General features: G+C 43.2%; 1 protein-coding gene across 2 annotated transcripts; it reads left to right on the forward strand.

Annotated features, from left to right (window-relative positions):
• The first annotated feature begins 553 nt into the window (after positions 1-553).
• On the forward strand, positions 554-23501 carry LOC135699797 (uncharacterized). Of its 2 annotated transcripts, XM_065220154.1 has the most exons (4): positions 555-859; positions 932-2443; positions 19124-21779; positions 22089-23501. In XM_065220154.1, the coding sequence occupies exons 1-4, from the start codon at positions 783-785 to the stop codon at positions 23373-23375; spliced, it is 5532 nt and encodes a 1843-aa protein (XP_065076226.1). In that variant the 5' UTR covers positions 555-782; the 3' UTR covers positions 23376-23501. The 2 variants fall into 2 exon arrangements, with proteins under 2 accessions (XP_065076218.1, XP_065076226.1); XM_065220146.1 differs by having other exon boundaries at positions 554-859; positions 19124-23501.
• The last annotated feature ends 1119 nt before the right edge of the window (positions 23502-24620 follow it).

A 24620-nucleotide genomic window follows, 5' to 3' on the forward strand; every position in this document is an offset into this window, starting at 1 on the left:
TTAAAGTTCTCAAACCATAAATAAAATGGTTCCAATATAATTCCTTTCCCAAAAATGTATGTTGAAAACAAGAATTTGGAATGGTAATGGTTCTTAACAACCCATTATTTGTAAGGTTCACTTCCAAAAAACCTTAATACATAAGGTTCAAACTTTATCACACAAACGTTCATGTAAAGTTCCATAACCATTTCAGTTAAAGTTTAGCAAGGATTATAAACAATTTTTAACCATTTTCGGTAAGGTAAAGTTATGATTCGCGTTTATGCGGGTTAGCAATCATCAATTCAGTCAACATTCTCGGCAACACTGCCCACCATGCTGCGGCGACGGCGATGCACGTACGCGCCCCTGTTTCGCCATCTTCCCGATGCTAGCTGTTTGCGGTTAAAGCCCTCTAGTAAAAGTATGGACGACTGTCAAAAGTTATTCCAATCGAACCGTCAAAATGCACTGCTTTGCTCGATTGGAACAACTTTTTTTCAGTTTTGTGGTGACAGTCGTCCACACTTTTACTAGAGTGCTTTATTTGCGGTGCGTGCAGCATATTTTTGTTTCCCTCTCTTTTCTTCGCACGTCCTCCGGCTGTGTGCGTTCTGGGGTTCTGCGCATAAACACGGGTAAATATTTTCAAACCACTGTGCCTGTGTTGGTGCCATAGAAGCATAAACAGCTCCCTTTTGACAGTCTCATTGCAAAAATCGCCGATGACAGGAAGAAGAAAAGAGTAAAAATTTTCATTCTGGACACTGGACGGTCAGAAAAAGAAATAGGAGAACAAGATGGACCTTTCTATGTCCTCCAGGGAGGACCCATTCGCTCCGGATAGTATATTTTCCCAGCGAGATCTTCCGGTCGTGTAAGTTGAAGTGTTTTTTCCCGGTTGTTTTCGAGTGCAATTTGAGAACGCTTTGTTTCGTTTTCTTCTCAGGCCAAATGACAACCCAGAGTCGTACTGCCGCTTGTGTTTGACGACGCCTGATGTAGTGCCACTTTTTCCGACGGGCAGCGACCCGAATGAGTTCATTCTGGAACTGGTTGGGAAGTATATCGGCATCGGGTTGACGATCCAGGACGACTCCCCGTGCTCCGTGTGTAATTCCTGCCAGATGATTCTGGACCAGTTTGATTTGTTTCGTCAGAATTGTCTCAAGGTAGACATCGCCATAAGAAGAAGAAGGCTTGGGTTGGATCGGGTGGTGAAAAGCGAGCCACAAGATGACGACGATATGGAGGTGGAGCTTCCGTACATTAGATTGGAGAATAGAGTATACCAGTGCCGGATCTGTTCGGAAATATTCCGCTCGATGGCACTTTTCATGGCCCATTGCAAGGAGGAACACCCGGACGAGGCAAAGATGTACAAATGTAAACACTGCAGCAAGTCGTTCATGTCGAAGACGGCTCGACTGCAGCACATTCGATCTCATAGACCGAGCAATTCCGATAGCGACTTTGGCGGTCTTCGGGTTCAGGTCTGCGAAAGATGTATGGTCACATTCGATTCGTACAAACTACTCAAGATTCACATCAAAGAGCAGCACTCCAATGAGCCGAAACAGGATTCGCTGGTTTGCAATACCTGTTCCAGACAGTTTAGTCGGATTACGATCCTCCGGAATCATATACTTCGTGTCCATATGGGCAAGTTGCCTCACGTCTGCAAACAGTGCGGAATCAGTTATGGTTACGCCCAGCAGCTGGTTTCCCATTTGAAGAGCGAACACGGCATCAGTCCGGACCAATATGGTTTATTCCCCGAAGATGATGCGGAGCCAGAAGAAGCAACGGGTCTTGTTCCGCCTGCTCCTCAGCTTGCACCAGAACCTGTTTCCGCTCCCGATCCGGCTGCACCTCAAGAAGAACTTCAACTGCCACCTGTGGAAGAACCTGCCACCGACAATTCCAGAGGCAACCCATTGAACAAATACACCTGCATGGATTGCCGCCTGCAATGCTACAGTCAGGACGAGCTCAGACTTCATCGAAAAATCCATCAGGATCCGACCTGGTGGAAGTGCACCCACTGTCGTAATTTCGTCAAGCATCGCGAGATGCACCTGTTGAAGAAACATCCCAGCATCAGCGAGAGCGAACTGGAGTCATCGTTCATGCTACGCTACCGCTGCTGGATGTGTCGAATGTACTTCAAATCGTTGCACCAGATGGAAGTGCACGCCAACATCAAACATCAGGTCCCACTGCCGGATGACCACCAACAAGCACCACCAGTCGACGAACTGGAGGAGGGCGAAATCCGGTCGAACGTACCTATGGGCGCACCAGTGCCACCGATGATGCCATCATTACCGGCGATGGCTCTTCCGGGGCTGCCGCAACCGCTGACCGTGCAACCCCCGTTGCCGATTGTCCCGGAGCACTTTCCGCTGCTGCTGTCCCAGCTGGAGAACGGAGCTCTGGACTATCTGCGGGAGTTCAGTCGGTAAGTTGTTTGTTGTTTTCGGTACTTTATTTTCTTCTGAATTGGGACATTCGCGGAAAATAGTTAATGGATTGTAATCTTAGCACACACACGTACTGCCGCATATCACTTGGCTCCATGCTTCGTCCTGCAAGAATTAAGTTACAACTTTCCCACCAGATGGCTCAAAATTTACCCAAATGGCATTAGTTCAATTTTTTCCTTAACTCCTATTGTATTATCTCGGGTTCTGAGTAGAAGCGTGTTGGGGATGTTTTCAGTGGTAGAATGCAAGACTTCTCATGGTTCAATTTAGAAAACGTACTATGAATGTCGGAGGTTTTTGAAGCGAAGATTTCTAGGAGAAGGCTTCAAAGGAATCAACAAACGAGGCAATGATTTACAAATCCAGAATATTTCGGAGATAAATCACCCGGGTCGTCTGTGAAAGTGTGACAAATAGTTATTCTTAAATAAGGAAAATGACGGATTCGACAATTTCTTAACCTACCAATTGGGTGATTTGCAGCAACTAAATCCCGACTAAACAAAATTGAAAAGATAAGTTAAACATTGTTGTCACAGTTGAACATTTCTTTCCTTTGCTATGAAAATATTGCGCTAGCATTCAGCTGCACGATCCTGACGAAAGTTCTAAGTCTGGTATCCAAGCTTGGTCTGACATTCTGGCAAAAATATCCAAGAAGTTCAGACCTTCCCCACGAAATGGCCTATTGATTCCGAGTCAACGGCATCACAAAACAGTCCTGGACATAACAGCGACTCTGTGTGGAATGTGTCGGTCGGAATGAACGGTCAACATGCGAGGAAGACATGATCGGTTGCGATGGTTGCTCAAGCTGGTTTCACTCTCGCCTTAAGTTGAAAATAATACTGCCATAGCAAACCCTATCAGCAATTGGTCTAATGCCGCGGATACACTTGACTGACAAATTATGAGCATGAGCATTATTTGTATAATATGTATGAGCACTATACAACAACTATACAAGTGTGACCATCGATGTGCTCCTAATTTATTATACAAATAATGCTCATGTTCATAGTTTGTCATACCTACAAGTGTATCCGCGGCATAAGAGTATCAGAGACAGATCAAAGAAGTCAAGGTGCATAGACTCGTATACGAAACGCCTCCTTTACAGAGTGTCGACTACCTGAAAAAAACTTGGAAAATCATGAAATTCACTTTTGAATCTGTAAAATCAAGAAATCTCAGGAAATGTCATTCAAATTCAGGCAGTGGCGTTTCCTTAACCTCAATCTACCTTTGCACCTGAGACTGTGCACCAACCAGCGTTGTCAGATTGTTTTCCAGTTTATCGGTATCAGCAGTGTAAAGAAATCGGTAGTTATCGGTATTTATTATCTTAATTAATTTTATATGTTTGCCGTTTTTGATGGCGAAAATACAAAATTTTGGACTAAGAACGGAAAATTTGCTTTCCAGGAGAAGTCGGAAGAATTTTCCGGGCAATGTAGGAACTAGCTTCTGAAGGAAGCCGATAAAACTAACATAAACAGAGAAAGAATAAAGTAGCTCTTCTGGAGGAAGTTTGAGGAAAATTCTAGTCGGAAAAACTTCCGGGGAACTTCCAAGACAAATATTGAGAAACTTCTGGTGACAATTTAAAGAAGCTTTCGGAAAAAAAATCGGATGACAAATCCAGAGGAAGCCAGACAAGATTCGGAAAGCTGAAACTAATCTCAGGAGTAGCCATTTCCAGGGATAATGGCTTATGGAGAAAGTTCCAGATGAAAACGAACGGAATTTCTGGGAGATACATTTGGTAGAAGTTGAGACGCTGAAAAGATCTTCCTAAGGTAGATTGGAAGAAACTTCTGGAGAAAGTCGGAAGTCAGAGGGCTTACTGATCAGCCGAAAGAAGCTTCAAGGAGAAGTTGAGGAAACATTCCAGAAGAAAGAGATTTCTTGGGGATGTTAGCACAACATTCCCTGAAGTTCCTTACATGTTCTAATGATCCTGAGTAATTTTCCTATTTTTTTAAAAAACATCCCTGAAGACCCAACAATGCCCCTGAAGTTTCCTGAACATTCCTGAACAGCACTTTGGAATATCACATAATTCCTCGGAACTCCTTGAAAGTTCTTCATCCTCGAAGTACTCGGCACTTCCTTGATTATAATGAAACTACCAGAAAATCTCTAATCTGCTATAAAGGTATCCGGACTTTCATGAAGATTTCGGAACTTCTTAAGTGCTCAGCAACAGTACCATCAGCATCTTCCGTTTCCAAAATTTTCAAGAACCTCTCGGTTTTCGGAAATTATCCGAGTTTCTCGGAACTCTTTAAGTTCCAGTAATTTCCTTTAAATTAATTGATCTGTTCTAATGTTCTCAGAGCTTCCCTAAGTTCTCTGAATTCCCCCGGGAAAAAATGGAACAGTCCTGAAAACCATTAAATTTCCCTGAAGTGGTTCATTGGAGTCCTCTGGACTTTCCTGAAATTCTCGGGTTCTCGAATGTTAACAAAATTTAATGAACCTTTCTTTAATTCATCGGAACTTACCCTGAAAGATCTTTAAACTTACCCAAAAGTCTGGACTATTCTGAAGATCACTAGCGTGCACAGGAATCTTGTTAAGGAGCGGCAATTTTTTTTCTATGGTGCTTTAATCTGGGGATGGGGAGCACTCCAAATTATGTTGGGGAAACGGTTCACGGAGTGGCAGGATGTGGCCAATCTGGACCCTACTCTTCAGCATTCACCATGCACTGGTTAATTAGTCATCGATAGATGAAATTTCACACCACAGCTTGAACTCCACTTTATTGTTGCTTCCACGCACTTACAAATTAATTTTAAATCTTCACCTCTTGAGCTACTGATAAGGACGTGTGAGCGTGGAATTAAAATTGAAGCAATGGCGGATGCACTTGAGCTCCAAAGCGAAATAATCGGCATGTACATGCAAGGATAAAACACTCTAAAAAGCACCAGAAATCACTGTGACAATAGTTGGACAGGCAATTACCTTCTGCCTGATCTCAACAGGCCTTGTATTTAAATAATATCTGGAACTAATCTCCACTTCCAAGACGCAAGGAAGGTTAGTGTCACGATGACGGATGGCGTCACTATGATGGCACAATAGGGGTGGCTGTATGCCTATTCAGTCTTGGCTTTGATGGCGGAACACTCAATAGCCGAGATGACTACAATGGCGTCAAGATTGTTCCCAGGACAAAGAATGGAACACTGGTATTGTTCAGAACTTCGCTTGGAAAATGGCGAAGGTAGAACGGGCTTCTTTATCGCGCAGGAGTGTCAAAACGGTTGGCGACCTCTTGAACTGAATTGCCACTATCCTGGTCACGGCACCAAATTATTTTGTCCACCCACCACTGTTTCCCTACTGTTCAATTTAGCTAATTTTATTTTATTTTTCCTCCGGTGGTGGTTCACCTTCTTCAATGCCTTTCAGACAGCCAATGGAAATCTGCCATCACCTGCTCCCAAGAAATCTGCATCGCTGTCAGGACCTCAGCAATAGTATTGAAGATGGTCGTTGCGAATGTTTCCGTCGGCCGAACATTATCAATATACCTGATGACAATCGCCAACTGCTCGCAAGGTTTTCGCAATGTTCCGCAACATTACATTCAGTTACATTTCTCTTTTGAAATTCTTCTCAGAAGTCCTCTGGAATTATTTTTTGAACTCTTCTTGACTTTTACTCAGAACACCTTGAAACTTAAATTACCTTAGAATTTCAGAAGAATTTCTTGAGTATTGTCCAAAAGTTATTCCCGGAATGAGCTTGAATTTTTCCTCAAAATCCCTTTGGAATTTCACTCAAAATTAAATTTTCTCGGTATTCTATTCGGAATTATGTTGGAACAATCTGCAGAATTCACTAGAAATCATTCGCAGAATTTTCTTCTCCCCAGAAATCCTTTCAGAATTCAATATCCTTGAGGTTCTTCTCGGATTTTGTTAAAACTCTCCTAAGAGCTCTTTTGAAATTTGAACTGGCATTCCTTTAGAGTTTCAGAAATTTTTCCTGGAATGAGCTAGAAATTATCTTCTGAATTCATTTGAAATTTTGCTTAAAATCCCTTTGGAATTTCACTCAAAATCTGATTTTCTCGGTATTCTTTTCGAAATTATCTTGGTGCTATCTGCAGGATTCACTAGAAATTATTCGCAGAATTATGGAACCATCCCCAGAAATCTTTTCTTTTGGAACTGTCCTCAGAATTCAATACACTTGAGGTTCTTCTCGGAAGTCAAGTTTAAGTTGTCCATCTATTCACCAAAACGTTGTAGTTTTTCTACCAGAAATGTTCAATAAAGCTTGCCCCTCCATTTACCAGAACTGTGCAATTGTTACTCCAGGAATTTTCAATTCAGCTTGCCCCTTCATGCAGCAGATTGTTGCAAACCAGAAAATTTTACATAAGAAAATTTCAATTGACCAGAACGATGCCAATTTTCCACCGTTAATGTTCAATAAAAATTGCTTCTCCAATCTTCTGATTGGTGCAGATTTCTTTTTTCCATTTTCCACCAGACATTTTCAATATAGCTTGCTTCTTCTATCATCAGAAGGTTGCAGGTTTTCCATCAAATCAAGCTTGCCCCTATTTTCAGATTTTTCATCATAAATTTTCAGTAAAGCAGATTCTAATCCAATCATCAGAATGGTGCAAATTTACAGCAGATTTTTTTTTCTCTATTTAGGAGATTTTTAGCCGCAGGCTTGTTCATCTCCGGCGCACCAGAAATTATTATTAAAGTTTGTTTCTCTATTCAGCAGGAGGATACAAATTTAAGACCAAAAATTTTCCGAAAAGCTTGCCCATCCGTTCACCAGAACGGTGCAGATTTTCCACCAGAAATTTTCAATATAGCTTAATTTTAAATAAAGCTTGTGCCTTCATTTACCAGACCAGTGCAAGTTTTCCACCAGAAATTTTCGGTTCATTTCATTTATCAGAGCGATGCAAATTTTGCACCAGAAATTTTCAATAAATCAAGCCTCTCCTTCACCAGAACGGTGCACCATAAATTGTCAGAGAAGTCTGTTTCACCATGCACCTTTGTAGTGCAATTTTCAGGCTTCGCCTCTTCAAAACATTTTCAATGAAGCTTGCATTCATCAGAACGATGCAAATTATGCATCGAAATATGAAAAATGAATAAACCTTGCTTCTACATTCACCACAGTGTTGCGAACTTTCCACCAGAAATTTCCAGTTAAATGTGCACCTCCAAATTTGTAGCATGATTCAATTTTTCCACCAGAGTGATTCATTTTGATTAGTGCATTAGTGCACCACCTTGATGATATTTTTACACCAGAAATATTCAATAAAAAGCTTTTTCTTCGATTTACCACCACGAAGCTGGATTTTATCAACCTTAAATTTGCCCTCTTCTTAAACAAAATTACTCCAGAAATTTATTATATGCACCATTGTGGTGCAATTTTTTGACCAAAACATTTCATTGAATTTTGCCCCTTCATGCACCTTTAAGGTGCAATTTTCAGGCACCATTTCAGTTTCAGTGCCCTTATATTATGAAATGAAGATATCTAACCTTCCAATCAAGAAGAGATGAACCAGCCTCTGGCTGAAAGTTTCGCTAATAAAGATAACCTAACCTAACCTTCAAATCAAGGTATTAAGAAATCAAGTTATTTTATATCATAATTTTGTAAATGTGGAAATAAAAATCTTATTTATTAAAGGTGGGGCAATTGCCCCACCTTGCCCCACCCTGTGCATGCCAGTGGAAGATTCAGAACTACTTAACACTACGAATACGGTGGGTAAAAAACTTTACACCGACTTCGAAGCCTCCGAAAAACGTGTAACAGCAAGTTTGCAATGACATAATTTAGCCATTTCTAGATGAATTTCAAAAATGGTGGTACCTCTAGAATTTCTAGGCAGTGTAGATTATTTTAATTGCAGAAGGATTGAAAATAGGGTCGTCTACTTTTTTTCAAAAGTGAAAAGAGTCGTTACACGTTTATGGGTTTTGCACGTGGCTTAAGATCCATAATATAGATTAATGTGCACAAATGTTCATAATTAGCCAGAATACAGTCATGGTTCCTATATATGGAACCTGCAGATAACGGAACGATCCTCGAAAGATCCGGAACATCCGTAAAAGTGGTCTATCCATAAACCTCCGCGGTTTTTTTTTTCGAAAACATTAGGAACTGTGATATAAGAAAGAATTTGGGTTCATGACATAAACATGGACCCGGATGGCCATCGGACCGTCTTCTGGAAGATCCGAAACATCTGTAAAAGTGGTCAATTCATGAAACTGATCCTAGAGCTCCGCAGTTTTAGAAAAACACTAGAAGCTGTGATGATAGAATGGGTTTGGGGTCATGACAAACATGGACCCTGATAGCCATGATACTGTCCTCCGAAAGATCCGGAACATCCGTAAAAGTGGTCAATCCACGAAACTGATCCTAGAGTTCTACGTTTTTCTCGAAAGCATTTGAAACTGTGATATAATTAAGAATTTGGAGTCATGACATAAACATGGACCCGGATGGCCATGGGGCTGTCCTCTGGTAGGTCCAGAACATCCATAAAAGAGGTCAACCAATGAAGCTGATACTAGAGCTCCGCATTTTTTCAAAAACATTAGGAACTGTGATATAAGAAAAAAATTGGGGTCATGGCATAAACATGTACCTGCATGGTCATGGGATCGTCGTCTGGAAGATTTGGAACATCCGTAAAATGGTCAATCCTTAAAACTCATCCATGAGTTTCACGGTTTTTTCGAAAACACGTAGAACTGTGATATAAGAAATAATTTGGGGTCGTAACATAAACATGGACCCGAATGACCATGAAACCGTCTTCCGGAAGATCCGTAAAAGTGGTGGATCGATGATACTGGTTCTAAAACTTCGCGGTTTTCTCGAAAACACTTCAAACTGTGAAGTTTTCGAGAAAAAAATCACGGTTTTCTCACAGTTTCATGTATGAAACACTTTTACGAATGTTCTGGATCTTCCGAATGACCGTCCAATGGCCATCCAGGTTCATGTTTATGTCACGACCCAAAATTAATGCTTATAACACAGTTCCTAATATTTTTGAAATAATCTCCGGAGCTCTAGGATCAGTTTCACGGATTTACCACTTTTAAGGATGTTCCAGATCTTCCATAGGACGGTCTCATGCCCATCCAGGTCCATGTTTACGTCACAACCTATTTTTTTCTTATATCACAGTTCCAAGAGATTAAAAAAAAAACTACTGAGTTCTAGAATCAGTTTCAATTTTACCGATGCTCCGAATCTTCCGAAGGACGGTTCCATAGCCATCCGGGTCCATGTTTATGCCACGACCCCAAATTCTTTCTTATAATACAGTTCCAGTTTTTTTTTGAAATCTTTATTTGAGAGATTTTTAGCCGAAGGCTAGTGATGATGATGGTCCCACCTCTTACCCCCACAAAGGTTTGAGTTGGACGATTTATCTTTAAGATAATTAAATGTAAACATTTTAACCAGGTAAGTTCATCTCTACAGTTCCACGTGTTTTCAAAAAAAAAACTGCGGAGCTCTAGGATCAGTTTCATGGATGAACCACTTTTATGGATGTTTCGGATCTTTTTGAGGATGGTCCTATGGCCATCCAGGTTCAGGTTCATGTCATGATCCCAAATTATTTCTTACATCACAGTTTCTAATGATTTTGAAAAAAAACCGCGGAGCTCTAGGATCAATTTCATGGATGGACCACCTTTAAGAATCTTTCGGATCTTCCGGAGGACAATCTCATGGCCATCCGGGTCCATTTTTATGTCACGACTCAAAATTCATTCTTTTATCACAGTTCCACGTGTTTTCGAAAAAACACGGAGCTATAGGATCAGTTTCATTAATGGACCACTTTTACGGATGTTTTGGATTTTCCGAAGCACGCTCCCATGGCCATCCGGGTCCATGTTTATGTCATGAACCCAATTCTTTCTTACATATCGACAGTGAGCATTCATAAGTGCGAATACGCCATGATCGATTATTCGATTCTCTTCATCGATTTTCTCTTTGCATTGCTACTGCTAAGCGAAACAATTTTCAATAATTTGTTCAATACAGAGTAGTAACAAGATGTATTAGCTATCAAAAGCAACAGCAAACGCTCCGAGAAACGTTAAATCTAGCGAATTATTAACAAAAGAGAAAATCGACGAAGAGAATCGATCATCGCGTATACGCCCTTATGCATGCTCACTGTCGATATATCACAGTTTTTAATGTTTTCAAAAAAAAAAAAACCGCGGAACTCTTGGATCAGTTTTGTGGATTGACCAATTTTACGGATGTTCCGAATCTTCCGGCGTTCTGTTGTCTCCAGGATCGATGTATAGGTAACGGTAACATAAAAGAATTTCTCGCTAAGCTCGCAGCATAGTTCGACAGAAGATGATGTTAGCTTGCGCCTGAATCAACACACTCAATGGGAAATTCATTTGCAGTTCATCGATCAACAATGATAGGCCCTTTTCTCGTATTGCGCGAGAATTCAAGCTGAACATTGCATTAGGTCCTAAGTAACATTGACACATTTTCTTCGTCGACTTTCTCTTTGCTTTGCTGTTGCTTTTGATAGCCAATACAACCTGTTACAACTCTGCATTGAACAAATTCTAGAAAATTGTTTCGCTTAGCTGTGTAAGCAATGTAAAGAGAAAATCGATGAAAAGAATCGATCATCGCGTATACGTCCTTATCGAGGGGTGCGACACATCTAAATCTCGATTTTAATTGGTTGAAAAATCTCACACTAGCGAATCAATCTACGAAAAATCTTTTTTCATCTCTTGCATCTAAACCCATCTAGTCGCTCCGTTCTCCACCTTTTTGCAGGAAATCTTCAAAATCACAATCTATCGCAAAATCGTCAATCTATCTAGTAAGCGCGAGTGCATCTCACAGCAGCAAAGCAAAAAATTTCCTGCATCTTAGATCCTCCCTCGGCCCTTATGCATGCTCACTGTCGAGAGTGTATTTTTCTTCAACCGATTCGAGTATGAATATGGCATTGAATCTGGTTTTGAAAGTTGGTGCACAGGTAAAAAGTGAGGTTACGGGACGCCACTGAATTCAGGGAAATATTTTTTAATCAGATAATCTTATTCAAAAGAGTGACTGCCTCGCCTATTTCAAACAACTTAATTTACTCGGTTTGAGGATGGTTATGAATTTCAAATGTTAATTAGAGTTGTGAACCTGTGGTTGCTAAGTTGAGCAGATATTACTCAAATAAAAGGGTATTTTTATGATCGTTAAAAATTCAACTTCCACTGGGTTTTGGCCAGTGGCGTTTCCTTAACCTCAATCTACCTGTGCACCAACTCTCAAACCATAAACAATTATCAAAATATTGCTTGCAATGGATAGATATCGAGTAAACTAGAAGATTAAGTGTATTTTTCAACCGATTCGTGTATGAATATGGCATTAAATCTAGACTAACTTTTGAAAAGGGCGTATCTCCAAAATGTAAACAAACCATATTTTGCCACCTATAGAGAGAACAGTTCACAAACTACTCGATAAACACGAAAAAGTAGAAGAAAATATCACTTCAAATCATCAAAACGTTTCTTCTTACATGGCGTATTTCCAACTTTCAGCTCTATGATGCATCTTGTCGTTACGCCTTGCACCAGAACAACGAATTATATTGTTTTAATATGCCAAACGTACTGATTCTGTAGTATCTAGTCACGCCCGATTTATTTGAAATGCATCCGATTGATATTTCACGTGTAAACAACGAACAAAAAGAAGACCAAAAAAAATCTCCGGGCGTAATTCCACTCTCACAAAATTTGCGAACGAAGAACCAAGGCGTAACAACAAACGAAAATTCCCGAGGGTGTACTGCCACGGCGTATCACCAGTGTTGGCAGTTCAAAGGGTGAAAGATCTGGGGGGTAGCAACATGTAAGAAATTATCAGTGCGTATGATGTTTTCTTCTTAATTTCACGACAAAGAAATCTTTTTTTTTATGTTTTTAGTGATGTATGATGATAGATTACACTATTAACTATATGTAAAGCTTATAAAATCATTTAGAAAATGGAAAGTCGTGAAATAGGATTAATTTTTAGGTCATTAAAATTCGGGAGCGATTGTCTCGTTATGGTCAATTTGGAGTTACGCCCTTTTCAAATGTTAGTCTAGAAATCGCTTGATTTTCGTAGCTGCGGTTGATATCTTAAGCTCGGAATATCAAGCAAACAAAACTCACCAACTGCAGATCTCACCAAACTGTGGTGAGATTGAGTTTCATGATTTTCGCTTTACACCCGAACGCAACCAAAACTCCTGACACCAGTCGTTTCGTGTCTGCCATCGGTGAAGAGAAAAAAGAGCTAGCAATATTATACCTTCTCTTTCTAAGAAAACGAAATGCAACAGAATCATGTTTGCGTCGATTCAACTCTCAGCTTTAACTTTACACGTTGTGAATAGTCTCGCAAAATCAAAGGAGCTTGTAAAATCAATATCAAGCATGATATTTTGCTCCAATATCACGCGTGATATTTGAGAGCGTATGAGAGCGGCAAAAATATCAATTCGCTTGTGATCATGCCATCACTGGTAAAAAGTGAGGTTACGGTACGCCACTGGTTTTGACACACCCCTGAGTTGAACTGGGATCCGGCGGGTTGGTAAAAATAAACTTCACTCTATGAGTAGACGCTAGACGTTGTTAGTTGTGACAAATTTAACCTCCTAGTCACCTAGTGGGTAAGTGTGTCTCTGAGGGAGCATGAGCATGATTGACCGCCCACGGTTGCTACTCAGTTATTGCCAGATTAGACGATGCTTGGGACTAGCAATCATCCTCAATGTGTAAAAACTGGTGATTTCAAACTAGGCAATACCAGCGCCGGCCGCGCCCGAAAACAGGTCAAGAAAGGAATGGGTAGGAATGTGTTGACGTGACACTCGCTTTGATGTAAGCCGAGAACACCTCTGCACGTCTACGAGGAATCACTAGGATATTGGGTAAGACGGTTGGGATTGCAGCAGGGTTCGTTTTGGTTTGGTCGTTTTGGTAAACGATAAGCTGAATTGATGTCCTAACGATCATATAATGCGAAGGAGGTTAGGATTGAACCCACGATATTCTTCTCAGTAAGCAAAAACGTTTGTGAAGGGGCTTGAGATTAAACTCATGATGTTCTATAGTAAGCAAAAATGGTCGCTCTAACGCCACCAAGCCGTTATTGCAATGTTGTTATTGTTGTTGTTGTTGTTGTTGTTGCGCTGTTATTGCAACCCTTCAATACCGGTCCCGACGGTGACGTTTTTAAGTTTCACAAAACACACGATAATCAAGCAATGTTACTCCTTAATATGAAAGGACCTGGGATTTATTCAAACTCAAACTCGACGGCGGTGCCCTTTCCAAAAAAATAAGCCTCTACGACCGATGATCTTTTAAACCTGGAGACAAAAAAAAAGCTACGAAAAAGCGCATATGCCTTCATTAAATTCTACTTTTACGCGATGGTCGTTGTTTCGATTTGGTCCTTACGTAAAACGTGAACAGAACCCATAAAACATTCATATTTTTGGGCTACCGTGCCCCTTACTTCACAAAGTAAACTACGGCTTACGCGATGATTTTACCTGCGTACAAATATTGCGCATCTTTTAAGCTATCTCGACTGAGCTCTATTGCGTTTTAAAACGACTGTTTTCTCCTTCATATTTTACCGGACTGCTCCGATTATGCTTCAAACCAAGGGGTAGATCACTCCGCACACCAATCTTGAACCATCTTGTTTTCAGTGTGCCGCAGGTGTGCCGATTGTGTCGGTCATAGAGCAAGATGCGATTATTTGTTAAATACCCATCCCGACAACCCGGTATTTTTGACACTCTGAATGTTTTGGTTTGAAATCGCAAGGATAAATCGGTCTAGCGGCTTTTCGGATTTAAATCTATAAGTGAACCGAGAGGTGAACTGCTGGTCTGAGTTCCTCTGGTATATTTAATTAGAGGATGTTCCTGAATATACAGTCAAACAGCACGTAATGTTGTGAACAACTTCAGTGACCAGCAGTGCTCCCATTTTGTTTACAACAATCAAATTCCTACGAGATTGTGCCGATGGATGTGCCCAAGCTGTGCCGAATATAATTGCGGCACAATGTGCTGAGTGACTTACCCCTTGCGTCAAACTACCATATCAAAACTACTACCGTGTTAAGGACACACCTAACAACACATCAAAAACTAATCGGTCAAGTGCCAAGCTTGCATGTTGGATCGTGACATTTATTTTCATAACGAATCATGCTTCAGCATGAAAAAAAAAATCATAATGCATTATTCGTAGGCACCCTCTCATAAACGAGAACCATAAATTGACCTTACTGAAAATGATTAAAAATTGTTTATAATCTCTGCTGAACTTTAACAGAAATAGTTGTGGAACTTTACATGAACGTTTGTGTAATAAAGTTTTAACCTTATGTATTATGTTTTTTTGGAAGTGGACCTTACAAATAATGGGTTGTTAAGAACCCACTCTAATCCCACTCGAACTCGCGACTCTACGCTAATCGAATCCCACAGTCAGTCTATTCGAGCTATAATGGAGATCGCTACAGCTGCTGACGGGATGATAATCATTGGCGACTTCAATCTACCGGCATTGTCTTGGCGATCATCTTACGGTGGATTCCTGTATCCAGACCACGACCGTTCTACATTTCACTCTGGAGCTGTAAGCCTTTTGGATCATTACAGTATCGCTACTCTGAAGCAAATCAACCACGTGGCTAATGAGATCAATCGTAGCTTAGACCTTTGCTTCGTCACCGCTCAGGATACTCCTCCGCATTTGTCTATGGCTGTTGCTCCGTTGATAAAGACTGTTCCACACCATCCTCCTTTAGTTATTGCACTTGCACGGGGAACTTCTTTCGAATTTGGACTGGCACAGGATAATCGTCCCTGCCGATGTCAATGCAGCTGCCCAAACGCTCTCGCATATTTTGACTTACGTCATTGAGCGACACGTTCCGAAAAAAAAAAGTTCCTAAACAAGGTAATCATCATCCTTGGCAAACAAGTGAACTCCGTATGTTAAAGTCTTCCAAAAGAGCCGCGCTAAGAAAATACACCAAGTACCACACCCTACAACTCAAGGACCATTATGCGAGGATCAATCATGCGTATCAACGAACCAGTCGCCAATGTTATCGGCGTTATCAACGAGATGTTCAACGGAAGCTTCGATCTCACCCGAAAACTTTTTGGAATTATGTGAATGAGCAACGAAAGGAGTCTGGCCTTCCATCGACTATGGTACTGAACGGCGAAGAAGCTTTATCCCCTCAGGACATTTGCCGTCTGTTCTCAACCATGTTTGAGAACCTACCTGACGAGCACGTTTCTCTAGCAGCCAGTAATGTTCCAATGTCTGGTCAATCTTTGGCAGCTATCAACATCGACCTCGCTATGATAACTAGGGCGGCTTCGCAACTGAAGTCTTCATTTAAGCCTGGACCTGACGGAGTTCCTTCCGTCTTTCTCAAGCAACAAATCGATAGCCTGGTGGCTCCTCTCTGCCTTCTGGTCGAAATGTCGATCTCCAGTGGGGTGTTTCCTTACTGCTAGAAATCAGCTGAGATGTTTCCAGTGCATAAGAAGGGATGCAAAAGAAACATCGACATCTATCGCGGCATCACATCGTTGTGTGCCAGATCTTAACTGTTAGAGTTGGTCGTTATGGAACCATTAGCCTCTCACTTCAAGTAGCTTTTGAGCGAAGACCGGCATGGTTTCATGGCAGGGCGGTCGACTACTTCCAACCTTCTGTGTTTCACCTCGTACATTACGGAGAGTATGACAGACCATATGCAAATGGATGTCATCTATGCCGACCTATCAGTCGCCTTCGACAAGTTGAACCATCCTATAGCGATCGCCAAACTGGATAGGCTCGGTATAAACGGCAGTCTCCTACGATGGTTCGCATCTTTTTTATCCGTGGGTAAAAATTTATTAAAATCTGGGTATAACTAGTTTGGAGTGAATTGAGCCGGCGCCGGTGGTGTAGTAGGTGGTGCGTGACTGCTTTCTAACACCCCAATGGGTCTGGGTTCAATCCCAGCCGAGGTCGGTGGGATTTTTCTGAGGCATAAAAATCTCTGGTCACGTCTTCCTTCGGAAGGGAAGTAAAACCGTTGGTCCCGGCCCATGTGTGTTGAATGGGTGCGATATCCTACGCAGGTGTGGAAGCTGCCTTCCTGCACATTCGATTGCCGTTAATGGATGGCAATCGATGTCCGTCGGTGATTGGCACTAGATTGCGGAACAGAGATCGACGTTAAATAAAGGAAAAAGAGAGAGAGAGAGAGAGAGAGGAGTGAATTGTTTACATGTGCAAAATTTCATAACAATCGGTTCAGTGGTTATTGAGATGTCATCGAAACAAGAAGAAAATCGCCGGAGAATTTTGCGCGCCGTCATGGAAAACCGACTGCGACCTTGAGATGGATCGGAAGACAACTGGGAATCACCCATACAACTGTGTCTCGGGTGGTAAAATCGTTTAAGGAGTCCCAGACGACCGAGCGGCGGGCTGGAAGTGGAAGAAAATCGCAGACAGCTGACCCTGTGAAGGCCCGGAAGGTGTTGGATTATTTCAAGCGTAATCCGAACCTTTCGATTCGCGACGCGGCTCTGAAGGCAAAGTGTTCCGCCTGGTCCGTTCAGCAAACCATGAAAAGAGCTGGGCTTCGTGTATTCAAGGTCCGGAAGGCACCGAACCGGCGTCCAAATCCCGCGCAAGGAAGCTGTATCGAGAGTGGTTAACGAAACCGATGTGTGTGGTTATGGATGACGAAACCTACATCAAGGCAGACGCAAAGCAGATACCGGGGCTGGAGTTCTACGTTGCCAAATCACGGTTTGATGTTCCGGAAGACATAAGGAAGAAGAAAGTGGACAAATTCGCCAAAAAATACTTGCTCTGGCAGGCCATATGCCAATGCGGTAAACTGAGTAAACCGTACATCACAATGGGTATCATCAACAGCGAAATTTACCGCACCGAGTGCCTCCAGAAGCGTCTGTTGCCCTCCTGCGGTTCCATGGAGGCGAGACATTATTTTGGCCGGACCTGGCATCATACCATTACGCGCGATCGACGTTGGATTGGTACAGAGACAATAACGTTGTTTTTTGTACCAAAAACTGCCAACCCCCCCAAATTCACCAGAGATTCGTCCGGTGGAAAGATTTTGGGCCATAATGAAGGCCAAAGTTCGAAAATCGTCCAAGGTGTTTAAGAACGAGCTGGAGTTGAAGAAAGAATGGATGAAAGTGACAAAAAAGGTCGGTTCCACCATTGCACAAAACGTAATGAGGGGTCTTAAGGGAAAGGTGCGGGCTTTCAGTGATGGAAAGGAAATTGAATAAAGTAATTATGCCGAAACATAATCCATATGTATTAGTTCATTCCCTGAAAGTTTCAAGAAAATCCGACTTAAAAATAAATTTTTGGCGAACACTTTTGTCTGGTGCATTTTTTTCGAGTACAGGCCTTATCTATCTGATCGCCAGTTGGAAGTTGCAATCGACGACTGCCGATCTCCTTCGTTCCCTGTCACTTCGGGTATTCCGCAAGGTAGCCACCTCGGCCCGTTGATATTTCTTGTGTATTTCAACGACGTCAATTTCGTTCTGGACGGTCCACAACTGTCGTTTGCAGACGACATGAAAATCTATCTCCGAATCCGAGCCATCGCTGACTGCCACCTTCTCCAACTCCAACTCAACGCTTTTGCTAATTAGTGCCAACTGAACCGCATTGTTGTAAATCAAACAAAATGTCCAGTAATCACGTTCTCACGGAAGAAACATCCAATTACATTCAGTTATATCCTAGAAGGCGTTGACGTACATCGTGTGAATCACATTAAGGAGCTGGGAGTTATCTTAGATTGTCAACTCACATACAGCCAGCATATCTCGTACGTGATCGACAAGGCATCCGGAACGCTCGGCTTCAGTTTCAGGATAGCTAAAAGTTTCACGGACATCTACTGTTTGAAGTCGCTTTACTGCTCCCTCGTCCGGTCGGTGTTAGAATACTGTTGCCCTGTATGGAATCCCAATTACCAAAACAGTGTACAACGAGTAGAGTCTATTCAACGACGATTCATCTGGTTTGCCCTTCGACGATTGCCTTGGAGGGATCCTCATCGCCTTCCAAGCTACGAAAGTCGGTGCCAGTTAATTCACCTGGATCCTTTGTGGAGTCGAAGAGATGTCCTTCTATTCTACAACAAATCGACGTTAACGTTCAACCACGAGTACTCCGTAACAACGCAATGCTGAGGATACCTTTTCGTTGTACAAACTATAGTTCGTATGGTGCTAGCAATGGGCTACAAAGGGTTTTCAATCGTGTTGTAATTCAAGCTGAACATTGCATTAGGTCATAAGTAAAATTAATCGATTCTCTTCTTCGACTTTCTCGTTCGTTAATAACTTGACATTGCAGTCATCTTCCGGGAACCCCCAGGGAAATAACACATAAGTGTCCCGCTGGTTGACACAAAAAGCGCTTGTTTTTAATACCACTGGCAATATTCCCCCAATAATCTGGGAAATTCTTCTCTTCCAGGCTGATGGACCCGAACAACCAGCTGGGCTTAGCAGGCCAGCTGAACATCAAATCGGAACCGGTGGACACGTCCCAATCGGCAATGGACCTATCGGGAAGCAGTGCCCTGAATGTGAACGTTGGTTCGTCGGCAACAGATCTCCATTCCACGAGGGACGATACCACCGCTACGGAGCATGAAGACGACAACGACGGTGATGACGAATCGGAAGATGACACCTTCTTCCGACTGGACAACCGGACCTATCAGTGCAAATTCTGTCCGGAAATATTCCGCCACCTGCAGCAGATTCGGAAGCACACCAAAGTGCAGCACCCGTCCGAGTGGAAGAGCTTCAAGTGCGTGCACTGCAAGCGTCGGTTTCCCTCGGGCCCGATGCGCGATCGCCATGTCCATTTCCATAGCTTGAACCACCCGTTCAAGTGCACCGAGTGCGACCAGATGTATCGTTCGAAGAAGAGGCTGGAGAAGCATTTTGAAGTCTTTCACGACAGGACTTCGCACAATTTTTCAATGGAACGATTCCATTGCGGATCGTGCGATTTGACGTTCGTCGAGAAGAAGTACTATGATCTGCATGCGAGGATCTATCACGAGAGGAAGCCACAGCGGTTGAAGAATCTCTCCGACAAAATACAGGTGTGCGAGAGGTGTGTCAAGACATTCGATTCGCGGGAATTGTTGATGGAACATATCCGGGAAACACATCAGGGTGATCCCCCGTTGAAGAGCTGCATATGTCAGACGTGCTCGAAGGATCTGAAGACGGTGACTCTGCTGAGGATTCACATCCTAGTGGTCCACATGGGAATTATGCCGTTCGTTTGTCAACATTGTAACGCCGAATTCTCCACGCGCCATTGGCTTTTGAAGCACTTGGAGAAGGAACATTCCGAAATTGCCTTGTACAAGTGTCCGTCTTGCGATGAATCTTTCACCACCGAATCGAGGATGACAGAACACAAGGATAAGGTTCACGCGCAGCTCGAAATTGAGTTTGATCCTCAGTCAGGAAAGTCCGTATATCCGTGCGGCAAGTGCGAGAAGAAGCTCGAATCAAAAGATGTTTTGGATAAACATCTGCTGAAGGCCCATCCGTCGTTCATGTTGATGTACAAGTGTCCTCTGTGCCCGCAGTCAGTTCGCTACCGGAAGCAGCACATGCGTGTCCACCACGACGTCGAGTACGATGCCAAAGAGCACCATTATCAGGTTCGCTACAAGTGTCACTGCTGTTCGAAGCTGTTCCAACAGAAGCGCAATCTTCTGTCGCATCAGAACTCGCTCTCCAATCAGTGCAGTCGCTGTCAGATGAGATTCAAGACGAAGAAGAACCTGCAGGCGCACATGGCGGCTCACCGGACCAACAAATCGCTCAAATGCGAAGACTGCGGACTGGACTTTGGTTACCGGGGTCGATTGGAAGAACATCGGAAACGGTACCACAGTGCCACTTCGACACAGGTTCTGAAGATCATCAACTGTCCGTACTGTCCGAAGTTGTTCATCAGCCCGAGCAACCGGGAACGCCACATTGCAGCCAATCATGTACAAAGCGAATTCAAAGTCAATTGCGGTCACTGTCCGGTGCAGGTGACGGACACAACGCAGCTGAGGAAGCACTACAAGACCGTACATCCAGAGGAGCGTGTTACGTTCAAGTGTCCAGGGTGCGAGAAGTTTTACCTGAATTTGTCTAGCTTTAAGGACCACTACAAAAAACATAAGAAGGGAGATGGAGAAGACGATAAGGAAGAAATGAATAGCACAACTGAAGCGGTCGAGGATGGAGAGAAGGAGGCGAATGACCAGAATGTAGGTGGAGCGTTGGAATCGATACTGATCAAAGAGGAGACGAATGTCCTGAGTGGAAACGCAACAAATCCTAGGGAAAGTGCAGCTAAGGGAATCGAAGATAATGCAATGAATGTTGGCGAACCTTCGGAACAGGAGATAAAGGTTGAGATCAAACAAGAGCCGCTGGAAAACGGGGAAGCAGCAACATCAAAAGACCTGGCTGAAGGGGAGAAATTGATAGTTGCCGAAGAAACAAACGAAACAAAATCGGCGGTGTTGGATGAGCAGAAGATTGATTTCGTTGAGGCCAAGGAAGAATGTCAAGAATCGATAGTAGAAGCTGTGACAGCTGAACAACCAGGACCATCAGTGGAACATCAGGCGGCTACCGAAGAAACGACTGCAAAGGAAAAGCCTGTTTGGCTGACAGCTGAAGAACTGAAGCAAGAGGAAAAGATGGTGGTTGAAGAAACAGCAGAGACGAAACCAGAAGAACCAGTCGCTTTTGAGGGTCCAGATGAGAGGATGGTAGTTGACGAACCGACGGCAGAAGAGCATGTGAAAGTCGAGGAAACGGTACACCTGTCAACCAATGAGTCTACAGCAACGGTGCAACCGAAACAAGACATTCCCCAAGAAAATGTGTCGGTAGTGGAAGAAAAATCTACTCTCGAAAAACCGACGTCAGACGAGAAGATGGAGGTCGATGAAATGGCTGAAGAGACACCCTGTAAGTCAACATCAGAAGTGCAGCAACAGGAAAGCACTTCGGACCACGACGTATCAGTAGTTAAAAAAGAGCATCCAGAAGAAAATCCAACGACCGAAGAAGAAATTGACAGTAAGCCTGCGGAAGAGGTGACTGCCTCCGAGAGCGAATCGCCAGAGGAACAAAAGTCAGCAGTCGAAGAACCGAATCCAACTGAAACGGCAATTGCCGAAGTCGCAATACAAGATCTGAAGGTAACGGTCGAAGGAGAAATCACCTGTAAGCCTGCGGAAGAGGTGAAATCCGAACAAGAGACTAGCTCCGAGAGCTCAGCAGTCGAAGAACCGAAGCCAAATGAAACGACAATGGCAGCAGGAGAAACGAATTCGGAACCAGCGGCAGTCCAAGAGGAGCAGGTAACGGCCAATGCAGAAATTAACAGTAAGCCTGCAGAAGAGGTGAAACCAGAACAAGAATCTAGCTCCGAGAGTGTATCGCCAGAAGAACAAACGTCAGCAGTCAAAGAACCGAAGCCAAACGACACTACCATGGACGAAGTAGCAACAGAAGAACTGAAGGTTACGGTTGATGGAGAAATTACCAGTAAGCCTGCTGAAGAGGTGAACTCAGATCAAGAGACTAGCTCCGCGAGCTCAGCAGTCGAAGAACCGAAGCCAAATGAAACGACCATGGTCGAAGAAACAACAGAAGAACTGAAGTCGGAACCAGAAACAGGTCAAGTATTGTTGAAGCCAGAAGAGAAGACAACAGTCGAAGAAACGACGACGCCAGACGAATCAGTCAATAAGTCAGAAACGGCTGAGGTCAAGCCGGAACAAGACATAGCTCTAGAGAATGTAGTATTAAGTGAAAATCCTAGTTTAAGTGACGCACCGCTGGTAGAATCTTGTAGCAGTAAGAAAGAAAATAGCGAACGTGTTGATCCATCGATTACGGAAAAGATGGATCAGGAAGGTGTGGAGAATGAAGAGCGGATGGTTCAGCAGGATGATGAAACAAACAAAGAGAAGGAAGGTGAAACAGCAGAAGAGCCGCCTGTCGAAAAACGTCTAGAGGAATGTCTTCCAGAATGTTCGAATGTTGACGAAAACCCAGAAGAAGCCTCTCTACTCTCTGAGCACTCGGAATCAAAACAAGAGAATGCCGTCGATGAGATACTTCCGAAGGATGTTGCAAACGAATCCGAAAAAAGTCATCCCGCTGAAGAAGAGCAGGAACAGAAACTAGAATCTCCAGCTGCAGTTGACGAACCCCAGGAACCTTCCCCGGAAGATCCTGCCTCTTCGGTGCAGAACAGCAGAGATGATCCTCCCCTGGAAGATCTCCGCTCAGTCAACAACTCCCCTGCTTCCACCTTGGTTGAATCGCCGTACACGATCGTGGAATCGTCTAACGAGGCATCAGAAGTGTCGGAATCATCCGCCGTTTCGGAGCGGAGCACGAAAACGAAAATTGCCGGCGAGAGGCGACGTATTTCGACGCGGAATATCCTCAAAAGAAAAAAGAAACTTGTAGTATTACTTGAACCTGTCGATATCGACAAGCTGATGGAGCTGAGTCGAGGCAGCTCGTCCTCTTCATCGCCATCGTTGGAAAAGGTTGCCATGAAGGGTTCCGGTGGTTCCAGTAGCGAATCGCAACCCGTGGAGGACGGTGTCCGGGCCAAGCGATTGCGGCGTGAACGACAGACCCCGACCTCGGACACCGTCGCAGGAGATTCGTAAGTATTCAAAGAATATATATAGGTATATTGTGTTAGTAGTCTATGTCGAATTTCGTCTCAGAATTTACTATAAATGTACTCTCCCCATCAAACAAGCCCCCATCTCCCACCCCCCTTACCCGTCGTATGTAATGATATATCAATAAACCGAATTAGTGTGGTGAAAGTTGGGTTGTTTTTCTCTTTCCGATAGTTGTGAAATTTCTATAATTTTCTGTAGGTCTAGTTTTCCCAAGTGGGTTATCATACTGATAATTTGGGTTTTCCGGGCACTGTAACTGTAAGTTCGCCTTCAACTGTGGATTATCAACGCGAATAATGGAAGTGGTCTGGAGTGGTAACATAGTTTGGTGGAGAAAGGCAAACCATCGTTATGGAGAACCGGAGTGAAGTCGTCCGACGGGGAGCCACGGTAGTTTTCGAAGATGCAGAATGTTGCAATTCCAAGGGCACACCTTCGAACCATTCACGAAGGAACACTCGGAGGATTGTCCGCACGAGTGGTTTAGGAAGTTTGGTGAGTTGAAAAAGAAGTCGGTGAGTTGAAGAAGATGAATTTGGATAATAGAACCGATATCGTTGACCTGTGGCGTCGGTGAATGTTGCTTGGAAGATGAATTTCGACAGTGAGCATGCTTAAGGGCGTAAACGCGATGATCGATTTTCTCTTTTGTTAATAACTCGCTAGAATTAACGTTTCTCGGTACGTTTGCTGTTGCTTTTGATAGCCAATACAACCTGTTACAACTCTGCATTGACCAAATTCTAGAAAATTGTTTCGCTTAGCTGTAGCAATGCAAAGAGAGAATCGATCATCGCGTATACGCCCTTATGCATGCTCTCTGTCGATTTGTCCGACTACCTTTACCGAAGCAAGCTCTTGAACTGGTGCTGTTGTTGTCAGTAGCTCATGGTGATTCCGGACGACTCCACACGCTACTCGATAACATTAGGCACACATTTGATGAGTTCGCTGAATCCAAAAAAGAGCATTTCACAGGGTACTGCAGCATCGGGAAACAACAGCCGTAAATCTACTGGTGGAGGTGTCCTTGTAGCTGTCCGTAGCGGGTTGGAGGCAAAGGCCATCGAGAACGATTCATGGAACAATGTGGAGCAGGTTTGGACAGCCATCAATCTGGGTGATCGCACACTATTTCTATGCGCTCTGTACATTCCACCTGATCGAGTCCGCGACAATGAACTCATCGATACTCACTGTCGGTCAGTTTTCACAGTTGTCGAA

This window comes from Ochlerotatus camptorhynchus, unplaced genomic scaffold, assembly GCF_037179485.1.
Source record: "Ochlerotatus camptorhynchus isolate MF236.1 unplaced genomic scaffold, CSIRO-AGI_Acam_v1.1 ptg000010l, whole genome shotgun sequence".
Lineage (NCBI taxonomy): Eukaryota > Metazoa > Arthropoda > Insecta > Diptera > Culicidae > Ochlerotatus > Ochlerotatus camptorhynchus.

Excerpts from the sequence above, each read along its gene's own strand:
- LOC135699797 (XM_065220146.1), top strand. The coding sequence starts at position 783 with ATGGACCTTTCTATGTCCTCCAGGGAGGACCCATTCGCTCCGGATAGT. Across the intron at positions 860-931 it reads CAGCGAGATCTTCCGGTCGT|GCCAAATGACAACCCAGAGT; the intron begins GTAAGTTGAAGT and ends TTTTCTTCTCAG. Across the intron at positions 2,444-19,123 it reads TATCTGCGGGAGTTCAGTCG|GCTGATGGACCCGAACAACC; the intron begins GTAAGTTGTTTG and ends CTTCTCTTCCAG.